Source organism: Saccostrea cucullata, unplaced genomic scaffold, assembly GCF_032062105.1.
Source record: "Saccostrea cucullata isolate Sc308-1 unplaced genomic scaffold, CSIRO_AGI_Scuc_v1 ctg395, whole genome shotgun sequence".
Lineage (NCBI taxonomy): Eukaryota > Metazoa > Mollusca > Bivalvia > Ostreida > Ostreidae > Saccostrea > Saccostrea cuccullata.
Genome location: NW_026929552.1, coordinates 192501 through 214750, shown reverse-complemented (window position 1 = coordinate 214750; position 22250 = coordinate 192501). Strand labels below are relative to the sequence as shown.

Genomic DNA, 22250 nt, shown 5'->3' with positions numbered 1-22250 from the left:
CATGCTAAGTTGTTAAAATGATCATAAACTGGTGTGATATACATGTATAACATAATCGTAGTAATAAGGTATGAAACTGTTCCTCTTTCCACTAAATGGAATTTTACGGATAGACTTTAGTACGATCATAGAAATAGGCCAAGTCTATAAAAAAAACTGTCATTTCACCCCAGTTTCCTGTTTTGCAAATGACGAAGACTGGACATTGATATCTCAAATTTTATTATCTCAAATGCAAAGAATTTGTTGAAGTTTTTTTTTATTGTTTAACATCCCTCTCAAGAATTTTTCACTCAAAATATGGAGACGCCACCACATGCTGGAGTCAGCTGCAAATTTTGACCTAATGCTCAGCACTCAGGGCAGTTGAGCAGTGAGGGATCTTTTTTGTGCCAGCACCTACTGCAACACGGGACCTCGGTTTATACCGTGGCGTCTCATCCGAAGGACCGGTCTCCACGTCCCACAGTGGGATTCAAACCCGCGACATAAGGATCAACTCCTTTCTCTGTGACTGTAGAGCAGACGCTCACCACTGCAACACGCGGGCAACATTTGCTGAAAACCTTTAAGGTTTCTCTATGAGCTTCCCTATTCATTGTTCTTCATACTTTTTTTTCAGCTAGGAAATGTCCATATCTGCCTGCTCTAAATGGTTATTTTTTGGCAAAACAACTTGTAATTTATCACTTTCATTAGTGGTTTGTGTGGCCTTGTAAATTTATCATTATTGCAACTTTCAGCAATATTTATAGATAGATAATTTATTCAATGTTTCCCTTCACAAATTCTTTGGCTTCGTTGTAATTTTGCTGGTAGTCCGATGATATACCAGTATATTTTACCAGTAGATTTCTAAATTTAATTAAGTTTTGAAGTAATTAAATTTGTGGCAGCATAAATAACCATATCTTATCAAGATGAAGATGTAAAACGATTCTTAATGTATACAACAATGTCACAAAAATTTGACCCCAAACATTTTAAGATTTAAGTAAACAGTCCAAATTTACCCCAGCTATAAATATGCAGTGAAGCATTAGATTTCATGAATGAAATGTATTTGCAGTCATGCAGCAGCTGAAATGGAAAAATAACACTTCTACACAGGCAAATTGTATCAGAATTAAAAAGCATTAATGGATCATGGTGTTTAACTCAAGCAACCCCTTAATGGGAAAATTCCATTGGAAGTCCTATTAAAAGTGCCTTTGATTCACAAATGAAAGAAAATAATTTCTTGAGCTCTTAACATTGTATCTTTGAAAAATGCATGACAAATGAAGAATGTTTGAATGTGTTTTGAATACAACTTCGTTACTAGTGCTACAGAATTCCTTCAGATATTTACTTCTAAATGGATTCAGAATCTTATGAATTTTTTTTGAGACACAATTCATATTAATCTTCTTCTTCAAAGGTGTCAATATCTTTCTAAGAGGGCTTATATATTTGAATTGATTGTGATTTATGTTTGTATAGTATTATGATGTAACACAAGTTTGGAGATATCACAAGTAGGAGTTAGTTTAAAAGCATTCTAGAATACCCTACAACTTAATCAAACTAAAACAAATATAGATCGTGCAGAAAGCACTGCATATCTATAGAATGGTAAGGAATCTCTCCTTAGTTAACAGGTGGGTGTAGGAGAAAGGCAAACATTGCATGGAAGTGTATGATTTACTGGGGGTGGAAGGAAAATTTAACACAGGATTATATAATACTAGGAATGTTGTATTGGTTTAAGGTTCATTAAAGTTGCCGTTTTGTAAACTGATCAAGAATAAAACTGATTGCTGTGTGACTTGTGGAGTCACCCTACCTGATAAATTACAGCCATTGCATGCATGAAGCTATGATGAATATGTTTTAACATTTTAAATGGAGTACAAGTCAATATCATATGATGGAAAAGTTTAGTCTGATAATATGTTTATGCTCTCAAATCTATTTCAGCCCAGAAAATAAATACAAAAATCTACAGTCAGATCTGAATACAATGTATTAATTACCAAAAAGTAAAATTATACTTCATAATGTGGAATATGTTGCATACCCCAGTATGTGTGCCACTAATTCATGTTATTTACAATGTAAGTAAATATTAAAGTTTACAGTACTCTGATGAAGGGAGACAATCTAACTGTTTTCTTGAAATTGAGTTTCCCAAAATAATGGTTATAAAGTAATTACATGTATATGGAAGACATTTTTCATATTACTTCTTGTTAGAATCTGTTTATAATCTTTTAATTATGTACCTCATATTTGATAATTCCTAATTACTATATCTATAGACTTTTTATCAACATGCTGTTGCATTGTTTTTGCAGTCCCCAAAAAGATACTGAAACACAACATCAGGCACAGAAAGAACCGCAGGAAAAAAGAGCGAACCACAGCAGCTAGCATGAATAACACAGATATAAACATTCCAAAAGTCACCACATCTAAACCAGACCCTAACATGTATCCAAAAGGTAATATCAACAGCTAGCCTGAATAACACAGATATAATAACCATTCCAAAGCTCACCACAATAAAACCAGACTCTAAAATGTATCCCAGAGATATATATGTTTAGACAAGGGGTCTTGTGGGGCAAAGCCCTCATTGTGAGCCCAGGGGGTTAAAGTCTCCTGAAGCTCAGGGGTTTTTGTCCTCCATTGCTATGAATAGTGAAACAAAGTTATGATGGACCTTCATTACTAAGTACAGTTACATAGTTATAATGGACCTTTAATACTAAGTACAGTGAAACAAAGTTATGATGGACCTTTAATACTAAGTACAGTGAAACATAGTTATAATAGACCTCCATTACTAAGTACAGTGAAACATATTTATAATGGACCTCCATTACTAAGTACAGTGAAACATAGTTATGATGGACCTTCATTACTAAGTACAGTGAGACATAATTATGATGGACCTTCATTACTAAGTACAGTGAGACATAATTATGATGGACCTTCATTACTAAGTACAGTGAGACATAATTATGATGGACCTTCATTATTAAGTACAGTGAGACATAATTATGATGGACGTTCATTATTAAGTACAGTGAGACATAATTATGATGGACCTTCATTACTAAGTACAGTGAGACATAGTTATGATGGACCTTCATTACTAAGTACAGTGAGACATAGTTATGATGGACCTTCATTAATAAGTACAGTAAGACATAGTTTTGATGGACCTTCATTACTAGGTACAGTGAGTCATAGTTATGATGGACCTTCAATCTCAAGTACAGTGAAACAATTATTTATGACCAACATCTATTTTTAAGTACAGTGAGACATACTTAGTTATAATTGATCTCTAAAATGCTTTAGTTGTATCTATAATGTGTGAACTGTGTTTTTTCAAATCATAAATATCAGAAGTGAGACAAGAAGGAATGTCACAGAATGTCCTCTGTCACCTTTTTTATCTGAATCTTAAGATAATCTCAATTTAGCTTGAATTTTGACTCAACAACTTACTTTCATTCTGAGACCACATTTCTGACCCACCATAATAGTTTATTGTTACAGTGTCTGCAGCATTATCAATATCTAACAGTTTGACCAATGGACTTTTTACCTTAAAAAACTTTTTTTCCTCAGGCTCACTGCTGCACTTACTTTGAGACTGAAAGAGCATTGCCCATACTTTCCCAAATGTATGATTAATTATTTAAAATTTTAATAAAAGCTGATGTGCAACATTTAAGATGTATGTAATTAAATCAAGGAGATAACTTAGATACTATGTAAAAGATAATACATTTAACATTACATTTATTGATCCAGCTTTATCACAAGAGAAATCTGTATATCAGATATTGTACTACCTGATATACTACATATTCTGTCAATACTTAAGGGCAGCAGGTGTGACAACCAAGACGCATATTGTGTACATGTACACACCTAATGCTGTCTGGATTTTGATTGTGTACAGGTACACCTTGTGCTGTCTGAATTTTGATAGGAATTTTATCAACTTCCTTGTGTGCAAGTTTAAAAAGTTTGTACTTCCTTAATATCAGTTCATATCTGAAATGAATTAAGTATTTATGATAGCATGGACTGATTTAACAGAGAGAGTATTAATGTTTGATTGAATTGATCTGTCATATGCCATACATTTTACTGTTTCCAATTATTTTGTGTTTTATTTTTACTGTCTCTAGATCAAGAGAGAAATAAGGATACTGATAACAGTAATGGGAATCAAGACTCCAAGATGGAAGGAAACGACACCACACACTGTGTAAACTATACTCTGGCACCACCAGAACCTGTGGCGCCATCTACCAGCAGGAAGGGCTCAGCAACAGGCCTGGTTGTTGATTGGCTGAACACATTTAACTTCTTTGAAAGTAAGCTTTCGGCAATTGCTAAAAAAATATATTTTATATTATGCATTTTTTTTTAATTCAAAATTCAAACAGTAAAAATGTTTTTCATGGTTTTCAAAAGCAGTATAAAAGATACTTGATGAAAGATAATTACAAGTTGTTGTATTTATTTCTTTAAGTATTATAAAAGCCAAGCTCAAATCAAGAGTATACTTTTATGTGTATTTGAATTGCAATTTGCTGTTTTTTTCAGAAAACAGAGAGAAAGCCTTGCTGTACCTGATATTAGGGCTCTGTGTTGGAATCATTATATTCTTACTCGTGATAGTGATTAATCTTGTGATAATAAATAAACAAAAGAGGCGGGCTACTCTCGACGTGACGGACCCAGCTCACAGTAGCACGCAACCCCCGCCTCTGGAGAGCAATGTAGAGACTCCCATGCTTCCGAGACACGACTCGATGGACAGAATTGAAGTGGTGAGATTCGAGCCAAGGAGGACAATAGCTCGAGCGAGTTTAATTGACAACGGAGACAGAACGTTAAATCATTATTATGGATGACAATGTTTTGATACGCAATAGGTTTCTTTTTTTTTTAGAATTCAATTTTTAAAAGTTGTTACTATTACAAGGTGCTATATGTTGTTTTAATTTGTATGATTTAGCTGCTGAATTTTTTACTCTGTTGATATTTTTTTTGTATTAACTGATTCCTTGTTGATCTTGAGATACAGTCTGGCTCCATTTGTCTGGATGCTTGTGTTCCAGAGCAAAATGTCCAGATTTAGAGTGTCCCAATTAAAGAGACTCCACTGTTACTATAACTTGGAGCATGGATAAAATGTAACAACTTGTCATATATAAAACACGTGGTTTTAAACAGAAAATACAGTCATGTACATCAGTTAAGTTACAAATTTATTTTGGTCCTTTTTAATTAGATAATATGACATGATTAAATCATAAAAAAAGGAGAGTTTGAAAAAATGTTAAATTTCAAGATTTATTATTAGTGCTAATTTAAACACCAAATGATGTTATAATAAATGCATATGAATTATAGGTGAGATATACAATCATATATTTTTAGACTTAATTGTTATGTAAGTCATGCATATCACACATCTTTATTTTTTTTTTAATTCATTTTACAAATAGATTTCATCTGGTTACTTTTTGATATAAGACTAGGGCAAACACTTTCTTTTCCACACCTTTCCCACACTCATATAGGGCAAGAAGTGAGATTTTTACAAATTAATGACAGCTAGGGCAAAATTTTCGCTTGGAAAACCCTTTTTTTTTAATTTGAAAGAAAAAATATTTTGGAATAAATATTTGTGTAGCTAAACAAAACCATAATTTTATTGACACAAAGATTCTAAATGACATAGAAGCTCTAGTTTGATTATTTCATGAAAAAAAGAATATGTCTTCATGACACAAATGAATCTCCTTTCAGATCTGAATAATATGCTGTGATACTGAAGTGACCAGTTAACTACACAATAAATATGATAAGATTACTGCAAAGACTTTATCTAAATTTCTTTGTACCATTAGAAGTTCTCTGTTGTGCAAGAAATGAATTTGACGTAGATCTTGATTGATTTCTAGTCATTATGAAGATTAAGGGGTGAGCTTTAATTTCTGTAAATACATGGTCAGATTAGCTATGTACTGTGTACATACATTGTATATTATATATAATTTATAACCTGCCAGTTGCAATAACCATTCTTTTTTCTGTTTTGTAATCACATTTTTAATAAGTTTAGTACATATATTTTGTTTTATATTCAGAGCATTTTTAATCATACTTTTATTGCCAAATATTCTGCATTTTTGTATTTTTAATCCAATTTCATTTAAATCACCAATATCATCATTACAGTATAAATACAATACTGTTGAATGGGAAACACATACTTAGTGCTGGATGTTTGGGTAGATTTTCATTCACTCAGACTGTCACACACAGCTTTTCATAATTCATGGCATTTATTTACATTTCAATCAACACTCAAGGTTAAACTTCAACATCCCATGTCTACATGCATTTATTTCAAATTATTAATATTTTTTTAATTATATTTTTCATAAAATAATAATAATCTGTAGGATTTCAATTCAAATGTTATGCTAAACTGAGCTTCAGAAAATGATTTGGATTGTAATTTATTTAATTCCATCCTTACTTTCTTTGTGTGATAAGTGCAAATATTGATGCATTGGGCTCCCAAGTATAACAACCTTGACCTACATATGCTAGATTAATTCCCTTCAATGGCAACACTAAATGGCAAACCATATCTACTCAAGTAATGAAGCTTTAACTTAATCATTTTGTATCTTCCTTTCGTTTAACTACAACTTTCTGTGTTCTACGGATCCACGGGTATCATGTCATTCATTTTTATGATAATCACATGTATGTCACATGACTATCACACCTTGTATGTCACATGACCTAGTTTTCTTGGCAGCAACTTTAAGCACATTATCACATTTTAAAAAACAACTTTTAGCACTTGCAGTGTCCAATTTGAATTTTACAGGTTATTTTTATTCGAGTTAAAAATTTTGCAATCTTTCTGGCTAATATTTTATTAATGAATAAATGCATTCCTTTTTTTTACTGTGATTAATAGGAATAACAATAAGATATGGTTTAAATCATTAATGCTTCCTTTATAACTTACATGGTCACATGTTAAATTTCCACAATATTTACAGCATTTGAATTGAAAATAAAATTGAAAGTTCTCCCAAAACTGTTTAAAATTTACAACAGCTAGTCCTAGACACATACAAGGAACAGTTCATTTCAGAGAAATGGCAATTTAAAGTAACATTTTTCAATGTTTTGTGCTCTAATATCACTACAAGTTCTCAAATATTTATCAAACTCAGCCCCTGCTGTACAGAATAAATTCAGACCATGGCAACTTGTCATCCTGATATTCAAATACAACCTTTCAGGGTTAATAGGTGTAATTTTCAAGGGATGTTTTCAAAAAATATGGTGATTTTAATATTATTGTTAATTAAAATTTACTGTTAAAACTAAGCTTGGTGTCTTGAATTTAAAAATTTTTAACAATTGGTTAAAATTGGTTACTCTGTAAAAATGTGGATTATTAGCCAATTTTTGTCTTGGCAAGGAATGGAAGAATTGAGGTCATTGTAAATTATTGTGTGAGAGAGTAAAGGAGTATGTCAGATAGTAGACAAAATGTGTACTTCTGTATTGTAAAACTGACCAATAAAAATATATATTAATTTTAGTGTTTTGTTTTTATTTAACTGTAAAAGCGTATGAGAAGTTTGATCTCCTTTTGATTAAAGCTCTAAATTATCTCCACCACCTTCTGGAAACTTGGAAATGTAAACAAGGGAGAGTTGTCTACCTTTCATCTATGTTAGCTTTCTTCTGTGTAACCTGATAAATGTTTCAAAATCACCCATTTTTTTTTTATATAGAATGTCAATCAAAACAGCTAAGTTATATTAATACTGTACATGTACATGTATAAATTGGCATATTCAAAATTTAACGCAATCTCTGGGTATTGAGTTGTAATGGCATAATTATTCATAAATTTATATATATATTGTATTACAATATTTAAGGAATCAGTGTCTAGTTAGGAGGGTATGTCAGGGCATCAACAATAGTGGGAAACATGGGATAATTTGCATAACGGGCGAAGCCCGTTATGCTTAAATTATCCCACGTTTCCCACTATTGTTGATGTCCCTGACATACCCTCCTAACTAGACACTGATTCCTTATATTTCCATTTCATTGTGAAATAAAATTGTAGATTTAGACTTTAAAAATGTAGACAAATAGATTTAAATCACATGATGACTTCCATGCCAATTTCAATAGTCCTCGCCAACCAACGTCAAACACAAAGGCAGCCGCACAAGATTTACATGCATATTTGGCCTCCTTAGCATCAGACACAGAGACAGATGCGCACGAGAATTGCATACGTATTAGGCCTCCTTAGCTCCCGACCTATCGACCTGCCTAATTTACATTCCGGCAGAATTATCAAGAAATAAACTACCCCTAACTTTCAAAGAGATGTCACAGAGAAAAAAATTAGAAATGGAAATATTCATGAACTAGTGCTTCTTTTTCCATACCAAAGCCATTAAAATATATAACCCACTTTTTTGAGTACATATATAGTAGGTATTTCCCATAATAATGCCTTCATAAATGGTATCAATTTTTTAAAATTGCACAATTTCATCTTTTTTTCCTGTAAAGATGCAAGTGATGATATTGTTAATGTTGATTTTTAGCTCAGTATAAAACAAGCTAATTCAGAGAATTCGTGTCATACTGAATTTGCATGTATACTGAAGCAAATAAAATACATGTATGTCAATATGCATATAAAGATGCTTCTTCTTCATTATGTGCATAGAAGATTTTTTTATATGGAATTTTTATAACACTGTAATGATGATTTTATAACCTCATAAATTTTTCATTTCATGCTGAATACTATCATTTAGTTTTTGAAAAAAAAATAAAAAAAAAAAAAGGGGGGGGTTCTTCCCAGATTCGATCCCGGGACCTCTCACATCTGAAGCGAGAGACATAACCACTGGACCACGGAATCGCTTTATCTGGTGTGAAGTATATGCGGAAGTGAAGTCACATACATGTATATATTCATGTTTTCATGTTCGGTATTCTCAACACAATCCATGGTGTTTGATTTATTTAGCCTTTATTAAACAGTTCTAATAAAAATAAGAACATAAAGTCCGCCGATGTTTTATACGCAATAACTCTCCTCATGCCCCTGCGCTAAAAATAGCGACATGTAATTAATACTATAAATACAATAAAACAAACGGGGCGGGGCACTTTGAGAGGGGCGAGAGACGTTTTTTGATATAAATTACATTGCATAAGCTCAAAATCTTCTTGAAATATCGCCCGGATACATACAGACAGAATGTATAAATTTACGACCTTGAACTTTGACCTTTTGACCTCAAAATCAATAGGGGTCTTTATTAGGCCACAGGGAGTTGTTATATAAAATTTCATAGCAATAGCTCAAATGGTTCTAGAGATATCGTGTGGAAACGAAAGTGTTTTAACAGAGAGAATTTGCTTATTTATGACCTTGACCTTTGACCTTTTGACCTCAAAATCAATAGGGGTCTTCTTTAGTCCATAGGGAGTTGCTATGCTAAATTTCATTGCAAAAGCTCAAAGGGTTCTCGAGATATAATTACAGACAGACAGAAAGAAGGACGGACGGACGGACGGACAGACGGACGGACGGACGGACGGACGGACGGACAAACCCAAATTAATATCCCCCACTTTTCAAGCGGGGGACAAAAAGCTGTCATAAGCATTAAAAATATTTAATTCATATTTCATTTTTTATGCATTACACATTATTGTTTGTCTGTAAATATCAGTGAAACAGAAAAAGTACAAAATATCTCTTAATGATAAAGAAAACTAAATAAAAAATGAATTCTAAAAATGCATAGTCATATGATGATATTTTCCAAACTTTTAGTTCTCGGTCCTACAAGAGTGAGACCATTTTTACGTACATAAGTTATTAAGCATCTGTTCGAATAGTGAATATTTCTTTGTATGATTCCAATGAAGTCAAATAGAATAACGAACACTCTGTGTCTTCACTCAATGGATCTGTCTGAAAATGTTCATTGAATGCTGGGACGGACACTTTGTTATTAATATCAGGATTGTAATATTAAGCTGTCTCTATGTATAAGTCTGGGGTTACCGCGGCCCCCACTTGATGTTGTTCATTCCGTGAAATTGACGCTTCAGCTGATTGGAGTCTGCCCACGGGGAATCTAGGTAAGCATCCTCAGACTCCGCCTCCAGTTTCTGAAAAAAAAAATTATAAATGATGTTCTGTCTTTATAAGCATACTGATTTTATGACATTCCAAACAAATATAAATGCATAATTGGAACAAACTTGAATCTGCTCTACCTAAGGATGCTTCCTTTTAAATATAACCAATCAGGACTTTTCTATTTTTTAGAAAGATTTTTTCTATACACATATTCCTATGTAGTCATACTCCATACCCCTCAGGGTCGTGATTTGAACAATTTTGAATTTACATTGTCAATGGATGCTTACGTATTTAAATTATTAATCATGGCTTTGCTGTTCTTGAGAAAAGATTTTAAAGTTTGGTTAAAATTGGTGCAGTGGTTCTGAAGAGAATGTACAAAATTGGCTTTTGTCAAAGGTGAGCTAAAAAAATCTCAATAAATAATTTCTTATTTACCTTGAACTCTTCCTGCTTCTTATAGTAATAAGCCATCATCTTCTTCTGTTCATCTTCTGTCACAACTGGTTCCCTCCCTGGTGCCCCTAAACCTCTCTTCAAAGATCACAAAGTAAAACATGCTTATAATGAATATGTCTTAATGAGCAGTTCCCTCCCTGGTGCCCCAAGACCTCTCTATAAAGATCACAAGAAAACACAGTAAAACATGCTTATAGTGAATATGTCTTAATGAGCAGTTCCCTCCCTGGTGCCAAAAGACCTCTCTACAAAGATCACAGAGAAATACAGTAAAACATGCTTATAGTGAATGTGTCTTAATGAGCAGTTCCCTCCCTGGTGCCCCTAAACCTCTCTACAAAGATCACAAAGTAAAGCATGCTTATAGTGAATGTGTCTTAATGAAGAGTTCCCTCCCTGGTGCCCCTAGTCCTCTCTACAAAGATCACAGAGAAATACAGCAAAACATGCCTATAGGAAACAGATTATCATTTCCTGTGATTTTTAATATAATTCAAACCTTATGAATTATAATGCTTATAACAAAGAAAAAATCATCCTACCCTGGCTTTTCATTTTAAGCTTTTTTATTTTTTAAGAAGTTTTCTATACACATACCTTTTGAATTTTGGCAACAATTTTCGTCTTCTCATTTTTACCAATGAAATCTTTCAATTGTTTCCCTCTTAACATTTCTTTTCCTGAAAACCATACTGAGGTATTTTCTTCCTCTAAAACTTCATTGGAAGCCTACAAAAAGTTGTGAGGAACAATAAAGTTATAGCTATAACATTGTAACATGGGATGTAATATGTAAACATACTACAAAATTAGCTGCTTTCTCAAAGAGTAATTTACAAACTTCTGCACTCAAATTTAACAGGAGTTGATATGAGATGTATTGAGACTGTGACTGGAATTTCTTATTTAGGAAAGGCTCAGTACAACACTTTTCCTGGCTTTGACCATATCAATGTTTAACATTACTGATCCAATCTCAGTGTTAACCTACCTGAGTACCAGTCAGATCTTCATTGTTTTCTAGTTCCAGCCTCACATTTTCGTGTGGGGGTAGGTCCATGGGATAAACGATCATAACGGCGCCTCGTAGAATGTCCAGTGCCTCCTTCACTGTGGCTTGTGTTACAAAAACATTGGCTTCTACTTTTTTCTACAAAGGAAAAATTCCAAGTAAAAATATACACACTAATCAATTAATAATTTTTTAGTTATTAAAAAGAAGACCTTTAAAAGACTTTATAGCAGACTATAAAATAAAATTCATAACAAGTGACTTTTCATTAATGTTCTAAAGTAAGAAATAGCTTGCACAGTTGTCCCTAAGGACCTATAATGAGGACCTCCAAACCCCCTTTTATTTTTTTGATTTCCCCTGCTATTTCAATTCTTAGACCTGTAGAAATCTGGGCTTGCATTTTGACTCACAATAAATTAAAGTACAAAAGAAAATTCATATGTTATTTAATTTCGGCACATGCAAACTTGAATTTGCAATACACCAAAGGAAAATTTACCAAACATAATGCATGACAACATTATGTCTGGGATGACCCTAGGTTATCAACTTAAATTCATAATACATTGTATAAATCCAAGAACTAGATCTGTTAAATGTTTTACACCCACCTTTGACACCATATCTTTAGCTTCTTTTGCTGTTTTCTTCATCATCTCTGCCATTTTCTCATTTGGAGCTACAAATGCAATAAAATATATTTTAAAATTATATCTAATTTAATATTAACCCTTTGTGTGCTGACTTGTTTTACGTGCGCTGTAACCTCAGGACTGAGTTGTTTTGTAATATCAACAAAATTATCACAATGGTGTACTAAAATGCAAATATCTAAAATTGTTGACAACCAATTTGCTTGAAATTTGGCAAATATAAAGCAAATGTTGTGTTTTTTAATCTAAACTATTTTTTTTTTTTAATCTTATATTTTATGTTGCCATGGAAACCAAAATTTTAAAAAAATTATTTTAAAATGACTTTTTAGCATTTTAACTATATTTTTCAGAGAAAATATTGCACTTTGATGAAAAAAATCAATCAATTGCTTTAAAAATTCAATTTTAGTTTAATATTATGCAAAAAAAAAATTAATTTAAACAATAACTCAATTATAAAGTCAATGTTATATATACCGTTATGTTGTGAAAAGTCATATTGTATACTTATCTGAGTAAGGGATAAATTCATGTAGGTTAAAGTGAATTCTGATTCAAGTTAATGGATTTTTTTTCATATTTTAACTAAAAAGAGTATAAATTGAAGATTCAATTAGCCTGTAAATATAAAACCAGTGATTATTTTAAGAAATATCGGCAATCATATAAGAAAGTATGATCCTCAAAGAATATGCAGTTTTCGAGGTTGGAAATCTTGGAGCAAATTGGCACAACAATGAACTAATTGCTGTAACTAGTATTCATTTTCAAATTAAAGCAGTCAATATGTTAAATAAATTTAAAAAAAAAAATAAAATAACATTTACACTAAGTTATAGAGGTCTTATTTTCTAATGACTGGTATCTAACAGCCCTAAATATACTCTAGTAATTCTCAAATCTTTTTTTTTTACTTTGCTTTTATTGAAGAAAATGCATTTCTCCGTGTTATTTGTAAAGTTTACATATTCATCAACTTTCCTCCCACAGTACTTCTCTCTCTGTAAGAAATGTGGCATTTATTTTAGAAGTTTTATTCCTGGGTGGCAACAATAATTGCAGCAGGAAAACTAGTACTTTAAATTTTAGAAATTTAAGCACCTTTAACAGTCATTTATAATGTTTTCAAAAATGACTTCATCCAATGTGGTCACCGGTGAATAACAGTTTTGATTTTTTTCAATTGAATTTAGTTAATGATGGTTGACAGATATGTACCATAATATCAATCAATATATTATGAAATACTTTTAAGTTTATGCAAGTCTAGTGGTATGGGTCATGGATATAGGCCAAGTAAGCTCAGTCAGTAGAACATCTGACCGGTGATGCAGGGGCCCCTTCTTAGATTCATGGTCCAGCCGTGCATTTTCTCCTTCCTTGTTACATATTTGATGCTATTGCCCCCTCTGGATTTGCAAGTGAAAGTCCTCTCAGGGGCTAATAAGAATTTGGGTTGTGTCTGCAAGGATAAAGATAACTTTAAGGAGGGATATGTAATGGTTGTGCTATGGGTATCAACCTGGGTAGCTCATTCGGTAGAGCACCTGACTAGTGAAGCAGCCTGCTGCAGGGTTCCTGAGTTCAATTCCTGGTCGAACCATAGTTACCATACATTTTCTCCTTTCCTATTACACAAGTTTTAAATGTGCCTGAATTTTTACTTCAACAAAAAATATTATTCCTAATACTGTATAGAGGGAAATTTTCGCCCCTGTTTTATTTTTGCCCCTTTCACCCTCTCCTTGATTGGGCGAATTCAAATTACACCTCATAATTTCCTAAACAGAACTATGACTGGGTGAATTTAAAACAGGGCAAAATTGTTCACAATTTCAAAAGGGCGAAAATAACACGGGGTGAAAATAACCCTGTATACAGTAATGAAATTTATATTTTATTTCCACTATGGGATTTCTTTGTATTCTTAGTAACTATTCATATTTTCATATTTAAAAATAAACATATCTTTGGAGACCAAAATGTAATTTTGACCATCATTAAAAAAAAATTCTCACAGCAAATCTTAGCCTTTTTTCTGTATTCATTTACTGTTACATATCTAGAAGGGATGGAATGTAGAAGCTTCTTGGGCCTTATAAGTTTTTAAACTAGAGGTCATATTACATATTAATAGGTGAAAACTTGTACAGTGTGTACTTTTGAGTTTGAGAAGTACAATTCCTACAGTAAAACTCAGTTATAACGAAGTCACTGGGACCTATGAAATTACTTCACTATATCTGTAATTAGTTAAAACTGTATAAGAAATCAATTAAATTTATTTAGCTTGGTGTCCAAATTGACTTCGCTATATCCTTAAATTCGCAATATTCGTGTTCGTACTAAACAAGTTTTGCTGTATTACCCAGTCTTTATTGTAATTTATTTAACAGATGTACATACAAGTCCATACAATTTACAAATTACTCATTCTAAAGACTCTGCATGATCTCCTTCTTATGCCAACAAAAATGACAATTCATCTAAATTTTAAACTGTAGAGATACCTTTTCTTTAACCAGTGAATTTTATAATTTTGTGTGTGCATGTATAGGTTGGGGCAGTGTCACTGTTTTTTGGTTTTTAATAAAATAAAAATAAGAAGTGGAAGAAATGTGCAATTTAATCCACATGCTTTATCCTGGCAAAAGTCTATTTTAAAGAAAAAGAAAATTTCTCCCTGATACATGTTCTTAAACTTGGTTTTAAAAAATTCTGATACATGTAGTACCAATTATTTTCACTTACTAATTAGGTTCCATGCAAACTAGAGTATGTAAAGGCCTTGAAGAAATCTAACTCTAAGATACCAAACATCCCGGAACATATTTTCGTTTTGAAATTATTTAGAGTCTATATAATCCTCATCAAGGAAATAAAAATGGTATTTTATTACTTACTGAAATAAAACAAATACCACAGTTTACACAAATGACAGTAATTTCAGGGAAAATCAGCACTTCAAAATTTTTTCATCACTTTTTTCCATTTTCATGTATATGCACATGATCAAATGCATCAATGCATCTTTTCTGATAACTAGCTTACATTTGAAGACACTATATAGAAAAAATCAAGTTTATTTTTAATTTTTAATTGTGATAAAAATTTTACAATTTATCATATACTGTTATAAAAAAAATATTTGAAAGTTTTCCCAAATAGATGGAACATCAAGCAGCTTTAAACCAGAATTTTTAGGTGTAATTAGGGCCACTTAATTGACTCAATGATTGTCAATTATAAAATTCATATTGTGTACATTTCGAATACGTGTATCATGAATTAATTTTGCTTGATCACAAAAATATGTTGATGGATATATATTCTCTATATATCTCTTTTTCACTCACTTATTAATGTAATAACTCATTGGAAAATTTTCTACAATGTTCAAGGTCCTCCACATTTATTACTTTTATTAGATGGAACTTTTTTTATCTTTCAACATTTTTGAAATGGGTCTTTAGATTAAAAAAAAAATTGTTTACTTATTTATTTGTTTATTTATTGTTAAAAAAAAAACAAATGCTTTTAATTAACAAGATGCTTCAAATTATTTTTTGTTAACCTTTATTTCAAAGCAAAGCTTGATTAACGTATGTAAACAACGTGCACAGAAAAACGTCTGTGACTTGCCAGATTCAATCTCGCGCATTATTGTTTTCATTTAGACGATGTAATGTATGTCTACTTACAAAACACCAAATAAACAAATAATAACTACCGTATGTCCAAAATATAAAACTTTGCCGACCATATAAGCTCTTGATATGCTTCAGACTGAAGTTCAGTAGCATGTGCATCCTACTTTCGTTTTAACAGGAAGAACTTCGCAAGGTTAAGGTCAAGTCAAGTTAACCAGAGTTTTTCTGCTAAAATATCGAAAATTTCCAAGTAATTTTAAGTGTACTAACACAAATTTATTAGAATTATTGATATTTAACTATTTTTTGGATTTATTTCTTTATTTTCCTTTTTATATGAGCATGTTAGTAGATATTTATTACATGCGCGTTTTTTCCCTGTTTCCAAAAATAGCGGACTGACTTTCATCGTAACAAACGCCAAACACCTTCACTTTAAATCACAATTTCACAAACAATTAGCATATTTTCACATCTTAATTACCTATTTTTCAATGTGTTGTAGTTGTATAATACATTTTGATAGATTCTGAATAATTCACAGCTCATTTATACGTTTTATACGACGTTTTATGTGACGAAGCGCTAATTTCAGACTCAGACCCAACATATTGGGTTCCCGCACGCAAGCGTTTGTGACGTCAGACCCAATATATTGGGTTCCCGCACACAAAGGGTTAATACAGGAATATGTCTATAAAAAAGCATATAAATTTCAAATAATTGCTGTGGAATTATTTTAATTCATGAAGGGGGGGGGGGGGGGGTTGGTTGGTAGGCAAGCACTAAATTTTACTTGTTTGTGGACACGTACATGTATTTATGTGGGTTACTTGTTTATATGGTGGATTCAATGGATCAGTAAGTTTGAAAAATAAACATTTGTGGAAATGTAAATTCATGGATGAGGGTGACCCACAAAAACATGAACATTAGTCCCCTCCCCCCCAAAACAATAATGATTCCACAGTAAGCCTTGGATCTCTGATGATCCCTTTAGATGTTTTCCACCACTAACACACAAACATACAACTCACCTTGACCATTACGTCTTCCGATGGGATCTTTGTTTTCCCTGATCCCACCTTGAGGAACACACTTCTCCGCCCACTCATCTTTCAGTTTTAATTCTTCCACCTGTTCTTCTGTCAGACCCTGCATGTTTGGTGGGAGTGTAATTCCATGGTTAGCCAGCTCTTCCATTTCTACAGAAGTGATTATTTGCAACATAGTTCTGTCATGAAAAAAATCTCTCTCAGACAAATCGTTTTGTTTTTCCTCTTGGGTTCCTTCCCCCCTTTATCTTATATGTGTTCTGCTCTATATACTGAAGAGTGCAACATGAATTTTTATTCAACAACAAAGCTTTAGTCAAACTGAATTAATTTTTTATTTCCAGCTCTGACAGCCACTTTCGATTATGAAATTTTGGTTATTTCAATCGATAACTAGAATCAAAAAGAGGGAAAACAATCAATTTGTAACAGAGACAATTTTGTGCCTCTGCTGGGGATTGAGCCCGAGACTTCTGGCTTGCCAGCCCAGTGCTCTACCAATTGAGCTAAAGGGTTAACCCACTAGCCCAAGCTAGTAGGATGCCTTGTATATTACACTACTACAAATTTTCAATTAAAATCGATCATCGTACCATCACTAAATGTAACAAATATACATGTAAATTGTTCTTCCCTGGCATTTTCTTTTATTCCTGTTATATGCTAACAATAAAAATTACCTGCACAAATTCTCTGTACTTTGAGTCGTCCATTGTGAATGGCACACACATCTTTCAACAGGTCATCAATGGGCTGCTCTACTGTTGTATCATACAAAAACTGGCTCTCATCCCCTTTCTTGATATGTAACTTCACCATCTTCTGTCACTTCTAAATCCTATAACTCTGAAAAAAAAATATTTTGAAAAAATTCTTTGACCATCAAAAAGAATATTTACACCAATAACAATATCAGTTCAAACACTGAGTTAATCTGATAATACATTGTTATGGTGATTCATACAGGCAGTAGATCTACTGTATATAGTGCTCATGCAGCCGTATGCTGGTAACAAATGTAAGATTTTTTTTCAATGTTAAAATCTCTTCATGATCTAATTTTTAACATAACACTTACAATTGATCGTGGAAATACTTTCTAATCTAAAAAAAAAATCCGGTGGAACAAATACACCAACTTCAGTTCTTCTCCAGACTCAAACCAAACAAACAAATCGAAACAAGTGCTTTAACACCGGAAGTACATATGATAAACAATTGAATCCCGCAAAGAATGTTTATTGGTTGTCAGGTGGATGAAATAGATAAAGAATGTCGTGAAAAAAATATCTATGGGGCTATTTGTTTTTCTTATTATGATATATTTATATTATTAAAAGATTTAAGGTTAACTCATATTTCTTTATTCTCGAAAAATGTTTCAACCAATCAGCTTGATTCTAGAAAGTTATCGAATATTCTCCACTTTGAATATTCATGTGAGCCACTGGACTTCGCCAGATTTTTCTGGAAGTACTCGACTCCCATATATAAGCATGTCGGCGTGCAAATTGAGCATTCTAGTTCAGCTCGAGGAAGGTGAAGAGTTCGAGGAAATTCAGACGAAGAACAATGTCGCTGTTACCTGTGTACTACGACTACAGCCCATTTACGCCATACTATGCATCTGCTACGCCTATCCGTAGCTTGCTGTCTAGCATGCTTAACGATGAATTAGCTTTGATGCCACCCCAAAGCCAGGTAGCAACCCGCAGGAGAAATGTGCCGTCAACTTGGAGACAAACTTTCCACTTGGACAATTTCAGTCCCGAGGAAGTGAAAGTAAACGTCGAGGACGGGTTCGTGAGGGTCCATGCACGACACGTCCGTGGGGATGACCAAAACGGAGAGGTACGTGAGACAAAAAGATGCATTAAAATTCCAGAAGGGGTCGACCAGAGCAAAGTTCACTGCAAAATGATGAATGACAACACTTACTGCGTCGAGGCGCCAATACTAGCTAATGACGACGAGGAAGAAATGGAAGTCGAAATTGAGAGTGTTCCAGCCATTACAGACGGCAAGGAAAAAGATATGCAGTTGGTCGAGAGCAATAAGAAGCCATTCGAGACCAAAGTAGACCTGTCCGTGTTTGAGCCTGACCACATCACCGTCAAACGGCGGGGGAACGTCGTCTCCGTGGCTGCCGACCATCAGCGTGAAGAGGACGGAATGAAAGTGTCCCGTTCATTCAGACGTGAGTTCACCGTACCAGAGGGCGTAGACTACAAGCATATCAAGTGTGTCCGAGATCCCAAGGGCCATTTGGCGGTTATGGCCCCCAGAGCTGACAAAAAGTGAATGCGTGTGATGGACAGTTCAACGTTTGTGGACGATAATCATGATAATGTTGACTTTTTTTCATTTCTAGCTACTTATTTCATTATACAATTTTTGCATAATAACGGTTTAAATCATGAAAGTTTAATGGTTTAAAAATGTTCATCACATACTAGTATATGTTATTGGTCCCAATTTGTGCCATTCTGTACAGTTTTGTACTTTTTTTTTTTGTTACAATAAAAATGTAAAAACATAAAAGGTCTTGTATTTCGAAGTTTTACAGGAATTATGTGAAATTGAAATTAAAAGTGGAATCTGAGATTATTATATTGTAGGGCTGTTTGCAGATACTCTGAAATTTTGACAATATGAGACCCCCTTCAAGATTTACTTAAAATAGAATGGTGATGAATAAATGGAATCTGCTCCTAGTCCAATTTCAGGATGGTGTATTTTATTTTCATAAAAGGTCGAAGTACAGTCAATACTAGTATTGTGTAAAATGATTTTTAAAAAGTCGCTGAAATATGCACCCTTAAAATTGTGCACGGTGATACAAAGAACTATATGCGGTATATTGCATATGTTTGCCCCCACAAAAGTCAAATTTTGAAAACTTCCTGAAATGTGCTGAATTCAATAAATTGTACGAGAAATATAAGTTAACAGAAAATATTATAGTTCCAGAGCAGTGTATTCACAATTTCTGTTTTTATGACGTCACAAACTAGTCCGATTTTATATCCTTTTTCAGAAAGAGGACAAAATGGACAAAATTTCAACAATTTAAGCTGTAAAATTTATAGAGCGCATGTGTGTTCAGGAACAATATTGACATATTTCATTGATATTATCATTCTACACATTATATCAAAATATTTATCCTGAACACACATGCGCTCGGTGACTTTTATTTAAAATATCGACGAAATATGTACATTTTTCTGCAAAATTCATAAAAAACTGAAATTTACGTCATATTTGTGATGTCATTACGTACATATGATGTCATTACTTATGAAATTATTCAGTGCTTTGAAGTCAGCATGTACTCCCCTGTTTAAGGACTTAATTAAATATTACTCCATCAAAGTTTGATTTTGGGGGGCAAATGTTGGTTAATACCGCATATAGTTCTTTTGAGTGCTTATTTCATTTTTTGTTTATTTTTTACAAAAAAAAAAAAAATGTAGCACTTACTAGCTCACCTGAGCCGAAGCTCAAGTGAGCTTTTCTGATAAAATTTTGTCTGTTGTCTGTCATCGTTGTTAACTTTTCACATTTTCGACTTCTCAAGAACCACGGGGCCAATTTCAACCAAACTTGGCACAAAGTATTCATAGGTGATTCAAATTTGTTCAAATGAAGGGCCACGCCCTTATTCAAGGGGAGATAATTCAGAAATAGTGAAAATTTGATGGTATGTTTTAAAATTCTTCTCCTCAAGATCCACTGCCAGGAAAGATGAAACTTATAGGGAAGCATCCTCAGGTGTGTAGATTCAAGTTTGTTCAAATCATGACCCCCAAGGTAGGGTGGGGCCACAATGACCGATCAAAGTTTTACATAGAAATATAGGAAAATTGTTTAAAAATCTTCTCAAGAACCACTGTGCCAGGAAAGATGAAACTTATAGGGAAGCATCCTCGGGTAGTGTAGATTCAGGTTTGTTCAAATCATGACCCCCGGGGGTAGGGCGGGGCCACAATGGCCGATCAAAGTTTTACATAGAAATATATAGGAAAATTCATTAAAAGTCTTCTTAAGAATTAGCTATTACACAAAAACTAATGTTTCAAAATAATATGATGGAATGCGTGCCTAGCTACAAATATCTTGGAGTCCACCTAAGTGTATCTGGAAGCTTTCATGCTTTATAAAAAAGCATTAAAAGCATATTATAACTTAAGAAAGGATTTTATTGATTTGAACCCTGGGATTAAAACCAGTATACATGTATTTGACTCTTCCATTAAACCAATTCTTTTGTATAATGCAGAGGTGTGGGGTGCAAGTAATATAAATACTAAAAGATTCCTAAACTGCCAAAACTTAGGAGTTGAAGACTGCTTTAAGAATCTACCCTGTGTAAGAATACACCTTAAATTCTGTAAATATATTCTCGGCGTTCATAAGAAAAGCACAAAGAATGAGTGCACTTAAGAAGTCATTTGGAACTTTTAAGGCTGACCATTTTATGCTTAACATTACAATATATTGCTAAATTAATCTATAATTAATGTGCAAGCATATGCTTTTGATATTTATTTCAAGAAATTTTTGTCATAAATATTTCTATAATTAAAGAAAATGTAATTGAACAGAACATGTAAAAGCCTTAAATTCCGGAAACTTGAACGGGATCACTTTCGAATCTAAGGTATCCACAAATAGGCGGAGATATTTAAACCGCATGGTTGTGGAATTACGGAAGCGTATTAGTGCCATTTGCAAACTTTACTTTTTTTTAATTTCTACACTTTAATCTGTAAATTTTACACTTTAATCTGTAAATTTTACACTTTAATCTGTAAATTTTACACTTTAAAGTGTAAATTTTACACTTTAAAGTGTAAATTTTACACTTTAATCTGTAAAATTTACACTTAAATCTGTAAAATTTACACTTTAATCTGTAAAATTTACACTTTAAAGTGTAAATTTTACACTTTAATCTGTAAATTTTACACTTTAAAGTGTAAAATTTACACTTTAATCTGTAAAATTTACACTTTAATCTGTAAAATTTACACTTTAATCTGTAAAATTTACACTTTAATCTGTAAAATTTACACTTTAATCTGTAAAATTTACACTTTAAAGTGTAAATTTTATACTTTAATCTGTAAATTTTACACTTTAAAGTGTAAAATTTACACTTTAATCTGT

At 32.7% G+C, this 22250-nt stretch overlaps 3 protein-coding genes across 4 annotated transcripts in view; 2 read left to right on the top strand and 1 right to left on the bottom strand.

Moving 5' to 3' along the window:
• Window positions 1–7648, top strand: part of LOC134281196 (protein eva-1 homolog C-like) — a 41509-nt gene extending 33861 nt beyond the window's left edge. For both annotated transcript variants that reach the window (XM_062763676.1, XM_062763677.1), the window contains 3 exons: window positions 2337–2483; window positions 4191–4379; window positions 4612–7648. In XM_062763676.1, the coding sequence (XP_062619660.1) occupies window positions 2337–2483; window positions 4191–4379; window positions 4612–4922 (647 nt within the window). In that variant the 3' untranslated portion in view covers window positions 4923–7648. The remainder of the gene's footprint in view (window positions 1–2336; window positions 2484–4190; window positions 4380–4611) is intronic.
• Window positions 7649–9753: 2105 nt separating this feature from the next.
• Window positions 9754–18289, bottom strand: LOC134281195 (cilia- and flagella-associated protein 298-like). Its single transcript, XM_062763675.1, has 8 exons — window positions 18157–18289; window positions 17759–17924; window positions 17061–17228; window positions 12329–12396; window positions 11694–11852; window positions 11300–11431; window positions 10682–10777; window positions 9754–10269 (listed from the first exon to the last, which is right to left on the bottom strand). The coding sequence occupies exons 2-8, from the start codon at window positions 17895–17897 to the stop codon at window positions 10159–10161; spliced, it is 873 nt and encodes a 290-aa protein (XP_062619659.1). The 5' UTR covers window positions 17898–17924; window positions 18157–18289; the 3' UTR covers window positions 9754–10158.
• Window positions 18290–18555: 266 nt separating this feature from the next.
• On the top strand, window positions 18556–19619 carry LOC134281194 (alpha-crystallin A chain-like). The gene has a single exon (XM_062763674.1). It carries the CDS (start codon window positions 18651–18653, stop codon window positions 19377–19379), a length of 729 nt encoding a protein of 242 aa, XP_062619658.1. The 5' UTR covers window positions 18556–18650; the 3' UTR covers window positions 19380–19619.
• The last annotated feature ends 2631 nt before the right edge of the window (window positions 19620–22250 follow it).